Source organism: Aplysia californica, unplaced genomic scaffold (assembly GCF_000002075.1).
Source record: "Aplysia californica isolate F4 #8 unplaced genomic scaffold, AplCal3.0 scaffold00146, whole genome shotgun sequence".
Classification (NCBI taxonomy): domain Eukaryota; kingdom Metazoa; phylum Mollusca; class Gastropoda; order Aplysiida; family Aplysiidae; genus Aplysia; species Aplysia californica.
The window spans coordinates 646,564-666,392 of record NW_004797416.1 but is presented as its reverse complement, the minus strand read 5'-3'; the positions used below and the strand labels follow the sequence as shown (position 1 = coordinate 666,392).

At 41.2% G+C, this 19,829-nt stretch overlaps 2 protein-coding genes and 1 non-coding gene across 3 annotated transcripts; all 3 read left to right on the top strand.

Annotated features, from left to right (window-relative positions):
- The first annotated feature begins 1,845 nt into the window (after positions 1-1,845).
- LOC118477589 lies at positions 1,846-5,935 on the top strand. Its single transcript, XM_035969457.1, has 2 exons — positions 1,846-5,113; positions 5,357-5,935. Exons 1-2 carry the CDS (start codon positions 5,103-5,105, stop codon positions 5,703-5,705), a joined length of 360 nt encoding a protein of 119 aa, XP_035825350.1. The 5' UTR covers positions 1,846-5,102; the 3' UTR covers positions 5,706-5,935.
- A 119-nt stretch (positions 5,936-6,054) lies between these two features.
- Positions 6,055-16,757, top strand: LOC101847488 (fatty acid synthase). The gene is made up of 13 exons (XM_035969442.1): positions 6,055-6,192; positions 6,688-6,871; positions 7,191-7,385; positions 8,304-8,419; positions 8,886-9,071; positions 10,208-10,382; positions 11,000-11,128; positions 11,593-11,813; positions 12,624-12,805; positions 13,455-13,626; positions 14,030-14,276; positions 15,105-15,203; positions 16,564-16,757. Exons 1-13 carry the CDS (start codon positions 6,055-6,057, stop codon positions 16,755-16,757), a joined length of 2,238 nt encoding a protein of 745 aa, XP_035825335.1.
- Positions 16,758-17,168: 411 nt separating this feature from the next.
- LOC106011601 lies at positions 17,169-19,293 on the top strand. Its single transcript, XR_004858477.1, has 2 exons — positions 17,169-17,394; positions 18,040-19,293. It is a non-coding gene; the product is annotated as an uncharacterized LOC106011601 (transcript).
- The last annotated feature ends 536 nt before the right edge of the window (positions 19,294-19,829 follow it).

Genomic DNA, 19,829 nt, shown 5'->3' with positions numbered 1-19,829 from the left:
TACTGAATATTACAAAACAGTTTTCTTGTGTTGCAAACCAGCGCTAACGGTTCCGAACCACAACCTCAGCGAGTACCAGTGTGCGTTGTCTAAATGCTTACTGTTGGTTCCAGTGTCCCAGATGCGCTATGACCAAGCCATGGACTACGCCACCAGCGAGGTGTTCAAGTTTATCGGATTTGGCCTGGTGGACACACAACCTAACCCATCAGGGGATCCACTTCTGGAGGAGATCAGGTAAGATATTCGTTGGTTGTTACTCGAGGAAGCAGCCGTGTCAGGGTTCACCAGGAGAAATGATGATATGATTTCTGGAGTGATGTTGGAGGAGAGTTTCACAACCAAACCGGTGACGTTATGTTTTTAGAATGCAACAAAGTTCTTTTTTTTGCAGCCTACTTTTAATTTCAAATATTCTACAGTCGTACCTGCCCAAATGGCCACCTGACAATCACCTATACAAACAGCTACTTCCTTCCTAGTGGTTTTTTAAACACAAAAATAACACTGTATAAGACTTTCACCTGTCTAACGCGGCTAATTTTCTCCTAAACAATAGGGGCCGTCTCAGACTGTTTCGACTGCACGTCAAACATTTTGGGTGAATAAAATACAGTTTTTGATAATGGTGGTTGACAATTCAGCAAGGGACCAGCTGCTAATGTTTTGCCATCATAGAGGAGATAAAAGGGCAGGCACCAGTAATCACCTGAGGAATAGTTAAGTTATCAGTTATGACCCTGGAAACTAATTTATTGTTATGTCGAGGCAAATGATGACCTCGGGGGTTAAATTGAGTTCATGTCAGCGGTGAAACAGGGAAGCTGTGATTCTAAACATTGTTGGGGAATGACTGTCGTTTTAGTTCATACAATTTGTTTATGTTTTTTGGGATGAAAAAGACATGGCCAGGCATATGGCTACTGTACTAACACAGACGTTTTTAAGGCAATATTTTGATTGCACATTTAATCAAGCCATGATAACGAGACCATTTCAGAGCCCACACCCTTGGTCAAAGGTTGAAGGCAAATCAAAAAGCTTTTTTGTTTATCGTAATTTTTGCCTCCGGAATAATGCGTATACCTGCAGAGATGAGTGTGGCAGTAGGCACTGTTGTTTCATTGCAGTAAAAACTGTTTGTGTCGTACATTTTCTATATTCAAATGTCCAGAGATAACGACACAGCTAATTGGACCAATGCGGTTTAAAAACTGAAAGACTGGCCCCCACAAGCCAACGTCTCTTTAGTTACACACTTGTCATTACTTCACCCACTGACTCTTACCATTTTTCTTTTACATTGGCGAATCACCTTTATTTACTCTGTAATCTCTTTGTTACACCCCCCCAACCTCTTCCCCCCTGCAAGTTTGTACCCAACATTACGAATATCCCAGTTCTTTACATTGACAAATCACCTTCTTTTACACGGATTTAATATCTTAATTGTGGCGTCGGTGGCCTAGTGGTTAGGCTCTCGGACTCGCAACCGTAAGGTCGTGGGTTCGAATCCCGTCAGGGACCCGACGTTGTGTCCTTGGGAAAGGCACTTAACACGAATTTTCCTCACTTCACCCAGGTGGGAATAGGTACCCGGCTATAGACGGCGAAAGGTCTTGTCAGTTTGTTAGTGTTTGAGCGCTTAATCGGCTGCTTGCACTGTATGCTTCCCGGGAAGCTGAGAATGTTTCGGAGTGTTCTATGGTCTGCTGGGGTAATAATATAGTGTAAAGCGCATAGAGCCTGCTGTTGAGTGGGGATATGCGCTATAAAAATGCTATCTATTATTATTATTATGATTATTATTATTAATTCCCCCCCCCCCCCACACACACACACACTACCTACTTCCCTTGCAGGTTTGTACCTTACATTGCCAATGTCCCAGAAGCCACAGACGAGACTCTGCGCCAGTACGCCACCGACTGTCTACAGTACACAGTGAAAGGGCTGGACGAGGCACTCAAGGGCGGCAATTTCCCACTGCTCTCTGACAACAAAGATGTTAGTTGTTTCTGCATGATCTGCTAATTTTTAAAACTTCGTGGGTTTCAGTCCTATACATTTTTTCCCTTTCACTGTCTATTACTTCCGCAAAGGTTGAGTGAGGCTGATTTGGAGGGAGAGCAATTCTCATTTTGATCTTTATTTCTTTGGAATTCGAGGTTGTTTTTTGTGGGTTTTTATTTAGAATTGCCGATTGTAAGCAATTTAGGTCTGTGGTGTAAGTTTTGAAAAATGTCTATCCACGAAGGAGACATGGGCTTTGGTTTTACAGATTGTTGTAATATCAGAATATTGTTATTGTTATGTGCTTAATTATCTAATCTTGTTTTTCTTAACTAAGGAGTAAAAGGCGACTTTTGAACCATTTTTAAAAACTCTCCTAGTTCTGAAACAGCAACCAGAACACACCCTTTTAAAGTGATAGCTAGATTTTTTATTTGCAGTATTTTGATTAAGACGGTGGTCCAACCGTTGTGGGAATAACTAAAATGCTGCTTGATCTTGCTAGGATAAGAACAAGAACGTTATGCTTGCTTGTTATTGGCAAAGTAAAATGTTTACAATATTTGAAACAGTTGCGCGATAGTTAGAATGCGTTATTTGAATGTTAGCAGGTACAGCAACAGGAAACCCTGGCGGATGGATGGTGTTGTATATTGCAGCTATTTGAAGCTATCTCAGAGAAATAGAATGACTAATATGCGCATCTTGTGCAGTGTTAAAAAGTATCCATTGGTTTAAAGGATCAATCACTTCTGGTTCCTCGTAGCAAAGAATAACACTTTCATAAAAGAAAAAAAAATGTCGGTGACAGACGTCCTGCAGACAAATTTATAGTTACATGAACTTACGTCTGTGAAAAACCAAAGTATCTTGGAACACTTTATGACCTGCATAGTCCAGTAATTAGAGTAGTTACTGTTACCTCCTGTGAGAGGTGGCAACCAGTTCAATTCAGTCTTTAGAAACGAATCAACGTGCTTCATATTTTGTGATTCCCTGGACAAATTTCCAATTTTTGTTTTAACTGTTGCCAAAGCCACACTATTACAAAGAAAACGGCACTTCCCCAGGTTGTCGCCGACGCGCTGAAGGAGTTCCGATTCAAGGCAGCTAAATCTTCCGACGAAGACCTAACTAAGGCATGTCAACTTCCCAACTCTGGGTTGGCAAAAACTCTGAAGAAAATTTTCCCTCCGGCCGGCACAAGCACAGATCCCAGGGGTATACCTTTTTATTGTCTGCTATGTTCGGCGTGTTTGTTCTGGCTAATTATGTGAAATGGTGGACAGGGAATACAACAGTAGCTCCATAGTTTTTACTGAAGTTTAAGAACTATAGGATCAAATATATTCTTTTTCTTGGGAAAAAAACCCCAACTGTGTCCAGGCTTACACTCGAACGGGTTTTCATGTTTGGAATACTGTCAAGTTCTCTTTCTTCAGTTTACTTATTATTTGTAAAGTTGTACAAGTAAAGTACTGGTATTTTAACTTCTTGGGTGGAGACCGTAGTCTATTTGAGGCCGGTGGGAGGCAGTTTACCAAGATGCATGCTGCTAATGCTCTTGAAATTTTGCTGTGTAAATCAAAAGACATAACTTTCAATTGTAACTTAACGTAGACTCTTTTGTTTTACCTCACTCTTGAACTTGTTTTTCCCGTCTCTATAACAGCTGTGAGTGGTATTATGGCGTCCAGCAGGGCGGAACTGAGTCAAGATCGACTTCTTGACAGTCTCAGCTCTACAGAGATCTTAAACGCTGCGTTGGAAATAGTCAAGTACAACTTTCCTGACGGCAAACACACCGTGTTAGAAGTGGACGCAGCCAGCAGTAGGATGTACAGGTGCACACTCCACCAGAGATAACAAATTGAAGGGGGTTTCATTTCAGAGCGTTTCTGTTTCTATTTCTAACGGATTCTTTACCTGTGTCCAATCCACCACTTTTAAAAATGTTTTTCTCGTTTGACCTCTCAAACAGTTCTGACAATTTAATAGTGTGCTTGAAAGAAGCTGATTTAAGCTTGATGTGTCAGAAAAATCTAGTTTTAAGATTTAAGCTAGTGAGCATGTCTTTCAGTGCTTCCATACGATATCTTTCCAATAATTCTCATTGACAGCACAATGTTCCTTATCAAGTAATAGAAATATAAACGTAGACCTTTTCTTATGTTCAATTAAAAGAAATTCTTGGGACGCATTGTGACGCCATATATATATATATGTCCCCACAGACACATTGTGCCACGTCTGCAGGTGCGCAGTGGCATCAACTACACAGCCACAGACAAAGACGATCTGCCCAAGGATTTCAAAGGTCCTGGCATGAAGGCAGTCACGTGGGATCCAGCTAGTGGTGGATCCAGCCCCAGTGTAGAGGCCAATCTGCTGGTGCTAAAAAATGTACTGCATAAACAAGTAAGTTACCTTTGTGGAAAGTCTTGAGGTGCATGTTCAGTAATTTGTCTTTTTCACCGCTGAGCATCAGTGATCTTATTGTGTTTAGGTCAGTAAGCTCTGAACATGATGCAGGCTAAAATAAAATTATTTTGCTCCCTTGTCAGCACTATAAAATTTCTAACTTGTCTTGCTTGGAGTGTGAAACATTGATACAATGGTATGGAAGCAACATAGTTAATTCTCAGTGTAGTTCATATCAGCTGTAGACACTAAACTCTGTTGTGTCCATAAATATATTAGAAAAAGTCTTTGTTGACTTGGAAAGGTTTTAGAATAATGATACTTAACTTTTACAAAGTAAGACAAGGTTTGGCAGTTGAACAATGCATGTACATCCTTGTAAGCTAGGGGCTATACCTCCCCAGCCGCAGTCAACCTTTAAGCGCACTATTTTTGTAACTGCCCCAATATTGGACCGCATTTTCTAAGCACCATGCACCCCTGACTCCTAACTGTTTCAGGCCAACGTGGTGAGTGCTTTGACAGATCTGGTCAACAATGTTGTACCCGGTGGGTTCATTCTGGTGCAAGAAGTAACGCACAACTTCCCGCTCTTTGTAGCCCTGGAGGGTCTACACCAGAACGTTACTCTGCCCACCACCAACGGCACTCGAGAGTACGGGCGCTTCATGACCGACAGGTGAGCATAACTCAGATCTGTGCATGTTTATTTACGTGTTTGGTTTTTCTTATGAGACGAAAGGTTTCTTTCTTAATAACACCCCCCCCCCCCCCCAGTTCCTTGTGAGGTTAACAAAATGTGAACTGCTGGGTGGAACTTTAAATTCAAGGATTTTATTAACACACCCACTTATTGAAAGACAACAGCTGATAGAATTGTAAGAAAGTCTAAAGCGTTCTGTTCATCCTGTTTCTACCACAGCACCTGGCAGTCGTACTTTGCCAAACGTGACCTTGACCTCGTGTACCGCAAGTCGGACGGCCTGCTGTCCACAATGTATTTGCTGAGGAAGAAGCCAAAGATCCCCATCAACCCGACCTTTATCCACATGGAGGGCCTTGAGTGCTCCTGGCTGGAGGACATACAAAGAGAGATGGCTCGTCTTGAGGCAGAACCCTCCGACAGTGGCAAAAGACTCTGGCTGGTATCGGAGACGGCCAATAGCGGTATCTTTGGATTTGTACAGGTGAGGGTGTATGGCCTTATCACACGAGACACAGTGGTGTACACACTATTAGAACAATTAACATTGTTTGTAATATACCACTGAATCCTCTAGAACCCCCCCCCCAAAAAAAAAAATAAAATACGCGGACTACAATCGAATAAAAAATCTTTACACTCTAAGTCTACGGCTGATGTCTAGACTTACTAATGAAAAGCCAAACCTGCTTTGTAGTCACATGAAGATCCCTACTATACTAAATTGGACTGCAGATGTGATGTAATCCATGCCCTGAAAGAGAAGTACTGTCAAACCTGCTCTAACCGCCACCTGTCCAAGACCACCTCTTGTACAAACGGCTACTTCCAACCCCCCCCCCTCGTGTCTCCTCTATATAACGACGACACTTTCTACGACGTCCATCTGTCTAAGACATCCAGTTTTCATCTCGATAATGGATTGCCATCTTGGACAGTTTCGACTGTACACATTTCTGAGTTTCCTAGGCTATGCTCTGAAATTAAGTCTTCATGCAAAGGTCAAAATAAAGCCACATGCTTCCTCAGCTGTAGTCCTTGCCTTCTTCTTTCAAGTAAACCACAGGTATGCAACTGCCTACCCCACGGCCATTTGGTATTTCATACACGCATTTCAGTTGCTGAGGTTCTGTGAAATGAATCAACCCAGTTGCAATATTTTACTTAAAGCAGGATTTTTCTCTGTGTTTCTTGCCAGACATTTCGTTTTGCTTTCATCTTACATGACTCAACCGGTCTTTGTAATTTAGATAACCCCATTTGGATAAGATTATCAGGCTTCTAGATAAAATGGATCTAAATGTCTCCTAAATATAATCTGTTAAGCTAGGCAACTTCAGTATAATATATTCTACAAGCATATCGGCAACGTTTGTCTGCATCAGGCAATCGGGCAATGGCCTTTAACAACCTTAGTATAGTAATATTGTTTCCTTTCACTCCTTGCTGTTTCTACCCACATTACTGAGCAATACACTTCTGTTTCTCTTCCCACTCTTTCCATATCTCCCCGTCGACTGACCTTTGAACTTTACTCTCCCCGCAATCAGTGTCTGCGCAAAGAGCCTGGAGGTGACAAAGTGAGGTTTGCTCTCTGCAGTAACTTGGAAGAGACCACTGACAAAGCTGATTTGTCCATCGAGCGACTCCAGAAGACGGTGGTCGGTCTGGACCTGTACCAAAATGTCTTCAGGGATGGGCGTTGGGGATTCTTTGCCCGCAAACCCCTGGACAGTGAGTCTCACGTCCACGTAATAGGCATAAACAAACAAACAAATAAACAAACACACACATACATTAATACTTGTGGTCGTGCACATGCCCACAATAAGACATTACATTGATTATCTGTTTAGTATCATTACATCTCGCTCATGATGAAAGACAGCTTGTAATGAAGTGGGAGGAACAAAGCTAAATGGCTGTAAAGAGCCCCAAGAAGGGTGCGACTTAATGTTACAGACAACTATGTCAAATAACACAGATAGAGACAGACCTCTAGGTAAGGAACTTGGGAACATGCGCTTAATTTTTTATCTTCTCCACTTTTCAGCATCTTTCAAGAACTCTGCCCGGGCCGCGGATGCCTATGTGACTGTGCCTGTGATTGGAGATCCAAGCAGTGCCCGGTGGACCAGCAGTGGAAAGGAGATGCTAGCCACTGATGATTTCATGGAGAGAGACAACGACAAATTCTGCTCGGTCTACTACAGCGCTCTCAATGACAGAGATATACTGTGTGCTCATGGTAGGTCTACGCACACCTGTATATAGTTGCTGGCAAAAGTCAGAAGCTAAAGTAAGATGACATTAAAACAAAAGTTATGTTTTTGCGTGGCAAATGTTTCATGCATGCGGTCTTGTAATATTTTCTGCTTTTGAAATTGTATAAATCTCATTTTCTAAAGAGTCATCCATGGACAAATTAAAAGAATAAATCCCTAATCTTTTCGATAACTCATCAAAATGTCTTTTGTATAAACAATGAAATGTTATTTTTTGGTTATATGACTCAAAAATCCTTCTTCAAAATTGTATATTTGATACCAGTTACCTCTTTCTATTTTATACCTTCCAAGTATTGTTCAGATTTTGTGGTCTGAAAAATTAAATTATTCTCACGCACGAATGTGAGATATTTGCAGTCTATTTGTATTGATTTTCTCTAGATCTGGTGCACAGAGTGGGTCTTTGCATAAGTGCTAGAGTTCTTACCTAGTAGCTGTTCGTCACTTGTAGTTTTACTAGAGGGGGCAAATTTCTTTGATCTTATTTGATTCATGTTTGTATGTTTGAGCCTTATTACTATCATTCAGCGTTGGAAATTACTTCAATTTTACCTTGTAAAGTTATATAATGTCTTCAGCGTTCATAAGTTTCAGGCCAGAGCTCAACATTTCTGGCACAGAGATTACTGAAATAGTGTATGAATATCTATATAGAGTAAAATTACTTTGTCACTTGTCGTCATTTTTGCTGAGTTTTAGATTCACTTTCATGGTCCTTTGAAATCGCACATTGCCTTATTCTATGTTCAAAACTGTAAAGCGATGTGTTCGTAAATTCATAAACTTTAAATGTGCACAAAAAAGTCGATGGCATTTTCTGATAAAAAAAAGTATGGTTTTCAAATTGACTGATTCCACCGTGATCTGTTTCATGCCAGGAAAAATTCCCAAGACAGCAGACCTTCAGTGGCGTTTCAATCATGGTCTCTTCGGCTACGAGTTTGTGGGCAGACGTGTCAACGGAACTAGAGTTATTGGTCTTGTCCCTGGTTTGGTAAGCCGATGAGTGGAAGCGATACTGTCACAGTATAGCCTTTGGGCTTTTAGTGTTTGCGCTCCGTTGGCTCATGCAGCATGATGCTTCATTCCGACGTATTTGGCACTCATTTACGTGTATACTTCCTTATAAAATGCGTTACTGTAGATAATGTTTATAAACCACCAAATGCTGAATTAACATTTTCTTTATAGGTTTACTGTTACTTAATATTTTAGTAACCATGATTTGTCATCTTGGCATCTGTGTTTATCATTCATATTACACATTTATCCACATAATTATACACTGTTTGTGGTGAAGCCTTACAATATCTTTTATTTCATAGGGATTGATTGAGCATTGTTACGAACCTTCGTCCATAAGACACTGTTTCACCTCTCATGTCGACACTTATATGACCTATTTGTGTTGCAAGTGTAGCAAAACTCGTATTAAAACCTCCCATGTCCCAATCCTTCAGGCTTTGTCCACTGGTGTCAACTACTCACGAGGTCTCGCTGTGGACCTTCCTGACAGTTGGACCATGAAGGACGCAGCCTCTGTACCGTACGCCTACTTCTCGGTCTACTACGCTCTTGTGGTGAAGAATCCGTTGAGAGAGGGACAAACGATTCTTATACATTCGGGCGCCACGGCCATGGGCACAGTAAGTCCTGCTCTGTGTGTATGTGCGCGAGCGCGTTTGTCTCTCTCTCTCTCTCTCTCTCTCTCTCTGTGTGTGTGTGTGTGTGTGTGTGTGTGTGTGTGTGTGTGTGTGTGTGTGTGCGTGCGTTTGTGTATTTGTGTGTGTGTGTGCGCTCGTTTTTTGGGAGGGGGGAGCGGGTGGGTGGCAAAAGGGCTGGAAACGCAATGTCTGCAAATGACACTGTTCAAATGCTTTGTGCGTGTTCAGGGTGTCCCATGGTTTGTTTATGCTTACTCCCTCCCGTAATCAAGGCTTTTTGACAGAAATTCGCGCACCTTGAACTGATTGTAACGCCCTGAACTGATTTTTCAAAGGTGCACCAGGTCTTGATCTCGAATCAACTCCTATTTCCCCCAATAACTGGCTTGAAGCTTTTTATCAAATTTAAATTCAGCGTATTTTCTAACGCAAAAGGCCTTTTCTCGGTTACTCCAAGACATTGCTGATGAAACAGGCTCATCTGACCAGTTCAAATTTGAGCATAGATTATGGAGTCAAACGAAGGTCCTCTCAAATTTGGTGTAGATCCTGGCCAATTTGCAGAAGTTATTTTTTTTCGAGGTCATAGAGTCTTGGACAGTAGGTATAAGTGTGTGTCTGTCTGTGCATGTGTATGTGTGTGTTTGTGCATATGTATGTATGTGTGTGTATGTGTGTGTATGCGTGTGTGTGTGTGTGTGTGTGTGTGTGTGTGTGTGGTCGAGAATCATGTCTGGATTTGGCTGTGTGCAGCTGTTTATGTGAAAGGATGTAAAAATGTGTATAAGTTTGGTAATGTGCCCATGTGTGTTTGCGCGCGTGTGTATGTTTGTGTGTGTATGTTTGTGTGTGTGTAGTGGGGGGGGGGGGGTCATGTCTATAGGTGATAATGTTCAGCTTTCGTGTTCGTCGTATCCACCGGAAACATTGTTCAGTTGTTTCTGTACAGGCATTATAGTTTATTTTTTACTTTATCACAGTGAGACTTAAAAAAAATAGATGTGAAGTATGTTTGTGGAGAGATACATCATTCTCTGTCACCCCCCCCCCCCCCTAAAAAAAGAAAGATCCGGCTGCTGTGGCTATATTTTACTCATATGCATCCCCCCTCCCCCCAGGCTGCCATCCGAACAGCTCTCAGTGTCGGCGCCATTGTCTTCACCACAGTCGAGTCAGAAGAGGAGAGGAAGTATGTGAGGAAATATTTCCCCAAACTAGCAGAGTCTCACATCATATTCCGGAGACAAGAACTTAGCATTACTGACGGCATTGAGAAATTGACCAGTGGTGAAGGTACGGATATGCCTGCCGTGATATTAAAGTGACGAGCGTAGCTGAGGGTATACGATTAGACTGAAGATCATGGGATGGGTGAAAAAGGAACTGCAACAGAGGTCAAAATCATTTGTCATGATGTCAGTTTGACTAGAGAGTTTGCAAAAGCTTTTCATACTGAACACTTGGTATAGACATGCTGTGATCGCTGTGACTAGTGTATTTAAGGTGTATTTGTACTGAATCTTCAGTTTCTGTCACCACTGACAGCTAAAAGTCACTTTGAAAATATCCTTGTGTTTATAAGAGCAAAAATATAATGAAACCGGCCACTCCTAAGGACACAGAAAGGTTTGTGTAGAGTGTTAACAGAAACAAAGCTACACTCACTGGTGTCATAATGAAATGTGACCTAGGTTAGTCCTCATTACTGTATTATTGGTCAGGATTAGTTTCTCCTTTGTCTCAAATTTTCACCCCAAACTAAAAGCTCACAGTATGTATATATATATATATATATATATATATATATATATATATATATATATATATATATATATATATATATATATATATATATATATATAAATATATATAGTATTCTGAAGATGAGCCGTGTATATTGCTGGCTGCAGGTGTGGACGTGGTTCTGAGTCCTTTCGCCAATGACGAACTGTTTGAGGAAAGTGTCTTCTCGTTGGGCAGCTCCGGTCAGTACGTGGAGATGGGACGCACCAACACCAGCAAGGTTGTGGAAGCTTTCGGTGAGTCACCTCGTTCAGTGTCTTTTCAGTCAATCGTATAATTTTGTCCTTCAGGAAATAGATTCCCGCATTCTGACATTTTCCATAAAACATCTCTCACAAAGCAAGTTTGTGCAGAAAACTAGAACCTCCTGCATCAGTACTTTTTGCAATAGTGTTTTATTGTGACTCTTGTGGACAGCTGGGAAGGACGTAAAGCGACATGCACCGTATATAGTCGTCCTTGATTTCACAAATTGTTTTATTTTAATGTTCCCTTCCTGTAGCACATTGATATAATGTATGTATGAAGGCATCCTCCGAACTCTTGCAGACTCGTATACACATAAACGGTATCCTTGCTGTCATCAACTGTTGTATATCTTAGCTATCGCTGTGACACGCTGATCAAATGTCCTGGTGTTCTATTTTGCAAACTGTATTGTCCCTCATGTCCCAAACTGTTATCCCTGTGTGGTCTGCAGCGGCCAAACTGATGCAGAAGAACATGACGTACACACGTGTAGACACAGTGGTCATCCTCAACGACAAGGCCAGCCATGCCAAGCTCATCCAGTGTGTTGGCAAGGACTTGGAAGGAGGAGTTATCAAGCCCATCGGTGCCACCGTTTACGAGGCCGCGCAGATCAGCCAGGCCTTCCAAGCCGCTTCAGAGAACAGGGTGCTTGGAAAAGTCGTCATTGAGGTACCTCATGTAACTTTGAAACACATGCACATATCCACACACCAAGAGTGAATGCTCATGTATATTACATTTTTTTTCTAGATAACAGGTAAGTTACGTTTTGTATTAGACAAAATTACGTTGTGAGATATATTTATGGAAAATGTCAGAATGCGAAAATCTTTTTCTTGGAAGATGAAATAATATGCATGAATGAAAAGATACTGAAACTCAGATTCGGGGAAATACAACACAAGAAAAAGCTGTCCCCATCGCTCATCTGTATGTTTTGTTCACATTGCCTCGGAAGACTTTCACTTTCAAGCCGGACAAAAGCATAACATGTTACCGTCTGTGGGAGGCTCCTTTTGCAACGAGTACCTGTATCAGCAACACCTGAAATTACCTGTGCATATGTCTATTTGAGTATGAGGGTCTCAAATTCAATGGGCAGGAAAAGGAATTTGAAAGTTCTCTACTTATGGGAAAACATGGCTCATTAATCATGAGCTTTTGAGTGTTTTAGGAAGCTTTCTTTTGAGGTTATGAGTGTTTTAAATGGCTCTCTCCAGAAGTTTTGAGGTTTTAAGTACCTTTCTTCAATGAGAATTTCAGTGTTTTAAGTATCTCTTTCCAATGAGATTTTGACTGTTTAAGGTTTCTCTTTTACAACATTTTGAGCTTTTAAAGCAGCTCTCCTGAGTTGGATCTGGCCAACTGGTACCGGATGTACACTCAGCCATCTGTCCAATCACTTATTTGTTGTTGTGCTCTCTTTTGGGGCTTTTTTATCGATTGAGATTCAATTTAGTCCCATTTTACCCGTGTTAGGTTCGCGAGGAGGAGTCCTACAACCGTTTCCTCTCTCACCCCTTGAGTCTTCCTGTTAACCCGCGTGCGACCTGTGACCCCAGGAAAGTGTACATCTTGTGTGGTGGCCTTGGAGGGTTTGGACTGGAACTAACACACTGGCTGGTGCAGAGGGGTGCCAGGAACATCGTGCTCACCTCCAGGTGTGTTTTAGAGAACTTGCTTTTGTTTTTAAAAGTGCGTTATAAGACTTCCACTCAGGTCAAAGTTCCTGACCTCATCGATTGGTTACAATCAGGTAGAAGCCTTACCCTCCAGTATTTAGTTCGGAATAGAAGAGGAGATGAAATAATGCCTGAGTTTCTCAGCGACAGCGATCTTAATAGACGTGGCTACTGGTGTAGAAATGTAGTCATTGAAGCACTAAGTCTTACGTGCTAACGCTGAAAAGTAGGGGGGGGGGGGTGGAATTGAGGAGAATAACACTTTGTTCTAATATTAAGTGGTGTCGTTATTAGCCTAGAGGTTTGGCTAAGGACCCGAAATCATGATTTTGCTGGTTCGAGGGGGGGGGGGGGGGGTTCGAGCCTCAGCTAGGTCCAACTTTGTGTCCTTTAGAAAAGTGCTTTACCCAAATTTCCTATTTAGCTCGGTCCTTTCGGAGTTGGACGTTAAACTCGAAAGTCTCCCCTCTTAAAAACTACAAATGTTGATAGAGGCGTTAAACTTATACCATTTCACCATTTTTTCAGCATTATACGATCTTCTTCTTTCTATCGACTTTGTTAGCCCTCTCCAACTCGACTTACCTTCCCGTGTTTACACCCTGTCCCTTCTGCTGTATGGCTCTAGGCGTGGTGTGAGCAATGGCTACCAGGAGCACAAGATCAAGATCCTCCGAGAGAACTACAAAGCTAACATCTCTGTGGTGACCACCACGCTCAAGTCCACCGCTGATGCACGTGCACTTATACAGCAAGCTCAGCAGATGGGACCTGTAGGAGGCATTTTTGTACTCTCTCTGGTACGTTTATAGTGTGTCAGTATTCATTTCAATCGTAGTCGTGAAAGTAACAATAGGCTCGGACATTCTGAAATGCGAGGAGTCTGTACCCTGTATGACATTATATTGCTGTCGTTTCAGAACAACTTCAGCTTTCAACAAACCTTTTTCAGTAAAGATGCTTTTAAATAAGGAAGGCTAAAGGATTGCAATGTTATAGTGTGTAAGAAATAACCCTTCTCGTTCTCAGTTTCATATTTGCACCCACTTGTTAACACCAATAACCATGTTTTTCGAAAGTCACAGAATGTATTTTAGGTCTAAAACTCTTGTATTTCTGGACTCACACTAATGTTCCTGGATTTGAAGGCATCTGCTCATGTACATCGTTGTAGTATACACTTATTTCTTCCTCTGTGTTCAGGTTCTGCATGACCGTTTCCTTTCCCAACTGAATCGTGAAACATTCTCTGAAGCGGCCAACAGTAAAATCAACGATACAATCTTCATGGACCAGGCGTCTCGTGAGCTGTGTGGGTCAGAACTTCGGTGGTTTGTGCCCTTTTCCAGCATGGCCTCAGGCTGGGGTAACGCCGCACAGACAAACTACGGGTTTGGAAACTCCGTGATGGAGAGAACGTGTGAGAAGAGGAAAGCTGACGGGCTGCCAGGTGGGTCTGTTGGTCAAGTTACTGTTTTTAACATTGTTTCCCTTCCTTCCTGGGTTTTGACATTTCTGGTTGTTTGTCTGCCGGAGAAAATATACCACAAAGACCCAATACTAATATTTGAGGCATCATGGTGAAATCCGGTGTTCGTCAAAATAATGAAATTGAAGAAACTGGCATTTTTCTCTCTATTTGATATTTTTGATCAATTTTGTTTGTTTGTGGACTTGACACCTATAAGGTTCATTTAAAAACACAATTTATGTTTGGAACTTGCAGAAAAAGGTTGATTTAAGACAAAAAATGTAACTTTGCAGTTTCTTAGGACTCTCAAGCTTTGGAAGTCGCCAAACTTTGGCGGCCATTCGCTCGCTGATTTTACTTCTGAAACTAGGTGACCCTCACCTCCTTCAATAGCAAATATTTCGACTTTTTCAAGATAGTTGACTATTTTTTCCATTGAAAGTAAGACAAATTAATAAGCTTTGAAATAATACTAATAACTCTACATGTCTAAACATGACGAGTGCCTGGTTCCACCACGTCGTGACAAATATTTCCTGCATTTATATTTCTCTGTTTTATTATGTTCATTTTTATTGCGCTCTAGCATAGTACATAGAAGTATGTGCCAAATGGTTTAATAGCAACAAAAGTAAATGTAGCTTGATTATCCTCTGTCCTGGCTTTGGAATCTGTATGCTACCTCTCTCCTGCCAATGGTATCTGTTGATACAGTAATTACTATAGTCCAAATGCTTCTTCTATAGTCTTTGTCCGTTACTCGTTTTCTGCCCTGGATTTTGCACCTTCTCTCTCTCTCTCTTGTAGGTATGGCCATCCAGTGGGGTGCCGTGGGTGACGTGGGAGCCTTCATGGTCAAGACTGGCTTTGAACGAGAGGGACAGGCCATGGTGGCCACTTTTGAAGGTAGAATTAGTTATAAAAGTTTGTTCCTACTCCGCAGGGCGTTAGTGCTTTCGCTCTATTTGATAACAAAAGCACTGACCAAGCTTTACGGTTCCAGCTTGATGCTACACGATTACAAGGCAACATAAAATACCATAACAGCTGCATCTCCTGAAAAATAGGTTCATTGAGGCACGTGAAGCCTAGTTGACTGTAAAAATGTTTTAACTGTTTCTCCAATGTCAGGGTAGCTTTTATAACCTGTTTAGTTATAACTACCTAACTCTCGATGTTCTAAAACCTCTGATTTTTAAGGTCATTTCTTAAAGATCAATGATGCCTTCAAAATGAATGTCTGCAGCCATACTTGCCATCCACAAGTAACAGGCTTTCCATAGCAATGATCATCGGAGTAGTCCACGAGTGAACGTCCTTGCAAGGAATACAATTAAGTTGCATATAACCTCTCCGAAGCGGAAAGTCCGGGTTCGAGCCTTCGACATATTGTGGTAGGATGGCCAGTTCCTTTCCACCCCGCCTTTACTTCCCGAACTGAAGTCAGGTACCCATTACTGCTGGGTGGGCAGGAGGGGACGAAAAATATCCGTGTCCGAACCGAGACTCGAACCCGGACTTTCCGCTTCGGAGACGAGCGCCCCAACCGCGCCGCCACCGCACCCTCAATCACCAACTGTCGTTAATCTTTCTCAAGCCATTGTGTATATCGTACTGCGGTGATTTCAGCAGTGATACCGAGTAATGTGTATGGTGTGCTTGAAATTAAGTAAACTATGAACAAGTTTCAGTACCTTTGTATCTCAGATCAACGGGATGAATTTCCCTGCACTTCAAAAACAATATCATAATTTCTAAATCACCCTAGACACGTCCAGAATTTAATGTTTTGAAATGGAGTCGCAATATTTTTCTGTGTTAAACCCTTTACAAAGGTCCAGCTTTTCATAGGTACTTATGTCATATAGACCGTTCAACATCTTAAGATGCAACGTAGATCTCTAAATAGTATTTAAGTATTGCTTATAGCTGTATTTCCAGCCCATCTTTAACTATACCATAAACATTATTCTGTCTTGGATATTTTTTAGGAAAGAGGTATAATTTCCATTTTAATTTTTTTACTATATTTTTTAAAATAGTAAATCCTGGAACTCCTTGAGCATCCTTCTGGCGTAGGTTTGATCTGAACATTTGCGACTGTCACTTTGGTTTACACATGCAACCATTATTTTGGCCTGATGTCTTGTTTCAGAAGCCACTGCTTCACCAAGACATCCTTTTCTGTGTCCAGATTGTCTTTATTCACGACAAAGAAATATATCTTCTTTTTATGTGATATCGACTTTCACCGTTTTCCCTTTAGCCATGGGCCTGGGCATTCAAAAGATTGACTCATGTCTGCACTGCATGGACACTTTCCTGCTTCTGAAGAATCAAGACGTGGTCGCCTCCCACCAGCCCGTGTCTCTACAGAAAAATCAGGAGGGAAGAAGTGCTGGAGCAGGAGGAGCCAAAAAGTCTCTCATGGCTGCCACCTGCAAGGTCTTTGGTGAGTGACACTCTCAAAAGTACGCTTAAACTAACACTGAAGCTTTCCTGCACCTCATAGATAATACTATAATAATTTCAACTCTCATTATGTTTTTGCCACATTCAGTTCTCACATAAAATATAGCACCCTTTTATGCATAGACTTAATAATGTGTGTTCACACGTACATACATGCATCATAGATGGACACACTGCTTTATTCATTCCACTTGGAAGTGTACAAATGGCAGAGAACCAGTCCCAGATTTAAAAAAACAAAAACATGTCAAGTAACAAACACAGTCGTAAAGAAATGGACAAATGCATTTAGTTTCTGGTTTATCACGGTTCTTTTTTCCCTTCTTGTGTTATCCCCCCCCCCCCCACAAAAAAAGAAAAAGATAAAGAAATTAAGCTCAATGGACATAATCTTGGTGGAAAGCCCTGTACACAACGTGTCACTGGTATCTCTCTCATGCCAAGTCTTTTTTCCTCCCAGGTATGAACACCATGGATAATCTTGCTGATGACGTCACTCTGGGCACCCTGGGTCTGGACTCTCTAATGGGCGTGGAGATGAAGCAACTCCTGGAGAAGGACTTTGACGTGCAAGTCACCCTGGTGGAGGTGCGCAAGATGACCGTGGCCAGGCTCAAGGAAATCGGTGAGAGGAGAGCCCCTTGCTGAGGATTGTGTATATACAGTAGAATCTGCTATAAGGGCCACCTGTATAATGCAATCACCTGTACAAACAGCACCGTTCCATTTTCCCTTTGCGATTATTTTACTCTAAAATGGCACCGTGTAAGGTGTCCACACCTTTCTAAGACAACCATTTTTTTCTTCCTGAGGTGGCCGTTCAGACAAGGTACATAATTTGTATATAAACATTATGTATACATGTATAGTATATGTATATAATATAGTATATGTATATGTACACACACACATTATATATTGTAGTAATGCTTCTGGCTACTTTTTTGGTAATTGATAATGGAGTGATAAGGGACTAGGAGAGAGAAAGTTCTAAGGAATATAGCTCTCAGCCCAGTTGAAGTAAAATTGAATATAGTGCTAAAGAGCAGTCTGTTGTCCATTCTTACTGTGCACTATATAACTACCTATTTCTGCCTCTGTATATTGCTATGTATTGGAGAGTGGGGGGGGGGGGTACATTATGTACATTCATATATAGAATCTCCTCAGGCTAGGTTAATTGTTTTACTGAGACTTATAATACCAGTGCGCCCGTGAGTTTACTATGTAATAGTTTACTGTGATATTCAATTTGCTTTACTTCCAACAGAGACAGCCAATGCAGAGGAATGAAATTGCGGCAGGACACGATGCCGACCGAGTTAACAAGGCTTTTGTGATGTCATCACCTCTCATGCGTCGATACCCCGCGCCGTCTAATCAGAATTCGTAGAAACATTTTCATGATTAATTCTATAACTTTAGTAGATTCAGATACTCATGTGTCTGTATAATAAAAGATGAACAGCATTACTACAATAAAGATTTAATATCATTACTTTACTCTCAACTCTCAGTGGCTTTAACTTCAGCATTGTTCTTCTCCAAAACTTTTCTTTCAGGAGGGTTTCGATTTGTATTTATCCACAAATGGGAAAGAGAGACTAAAGTGACAGTCCTTGGGAAAGCTTTAAACTGCTCTTTTACTATTTCATTTTTGTTGTTGCTGTAGTCGCTTTCTCTTAACGGTTGTATAACCTGTCATGTGAGCTTATCGGATGTTCACGGAATGTTGTCTGTGAGCTGTGACACGCGCTACAAGGTCGTGTTTATTCATACAAATAGAAAAATGATACTGATGAATTTGGACGCCAGAAGTGTGGGGAAAGTTGTTTTGTTTATCGGGGTTTTTGTTGCTGTTGTTGTTGTTTTGGGTTTTTTTGGGTGGGAAACTTTACCACGAGAAATAAACCTGTTAACTCAACAGGCCTGGGTGGATTTGGAGGTTATATAACTCAGCGGAAAAGTGAATGAGGAAGGGTAGATCAGAGAATTGGTTCAGAAGATCATGTAAGAAAAGACATACGCTTAATTTTCTTTCAAAAGACTTGCTGGCAGTGATTGGGAATGAATAGAAGTGGGCACAGAAGTGACATTATAATGAACATCGGTTCAACCACAAGATTACTGTCCTGTATGTCCTTTGTACAGAGTTGAGAGGTTCTGTTGGGGGATTTCTGTCTCTACGTCACACTGTCACATAATAAGTGAAAGCTTCCGGCCGTTTCTCTTTTTCTTCTTCTGTCGAGTACGTTAAAAAATAAACTAGGCATGGTTTCAGCTCAAGACAACAGTATTTTATTCTTAAAATTCTTGTAAGGCATACTTTATATATTACTGAATTGCTTGCAGTAGAGTTCCTTTCGTATAACTTCACCTCAAGTGCTAAATATAGAATATTCTTTTTTTTCTTACATAATTATAAAATATTTTGACTCCAGTAGACTTCCCACCAGAAAAGTAGAGAAAGCAGTATTGTTCAATGATCCGTAATATTTTGCGTGAAAATAAAGAATTAATGGAATTCTTTGTTTCTGTTATTGTATTTGTTTTATGATGTTTCTTCCACGCAATAGTTATCAAGACAATACATGTACTCAGTGGAGTTCTTGGTTCTATAATCTTACTCACACACCTTGGACAGGCAGAACAACAACGTCACGTTTCACATATTTCTCATTGTTGGCTTGACCCCCGAAATTTCAATATTCAATGCTGTGTGTTTCTCTCTCACCATTCACAGATTTTTGACTAGCCAGAATTCAACAACTTTATAAAAGAAAATGAGGGATGAGGGTTTGGTCTAGAGATTATGGAATGGCTTTTGCTATGAACGACGTTCAGCTAGGTGGAAACATGTAAACGCCAGATTCTGTAACTGAGTTCATAGGAAGGCGACTAAGAGGCCCGACCACTTGATCCATACGTTCCAGCTTGTCACCTCACTACGTGGGAGTCGTAGAGCATCTGGTGTCCACTTTCATAGGTCAAATCACATAAAAGTGTGATTTGGTCCCTCTGGGGTGCCTTTCTCCAGACCGTGTCTAAATGACCCCCCTC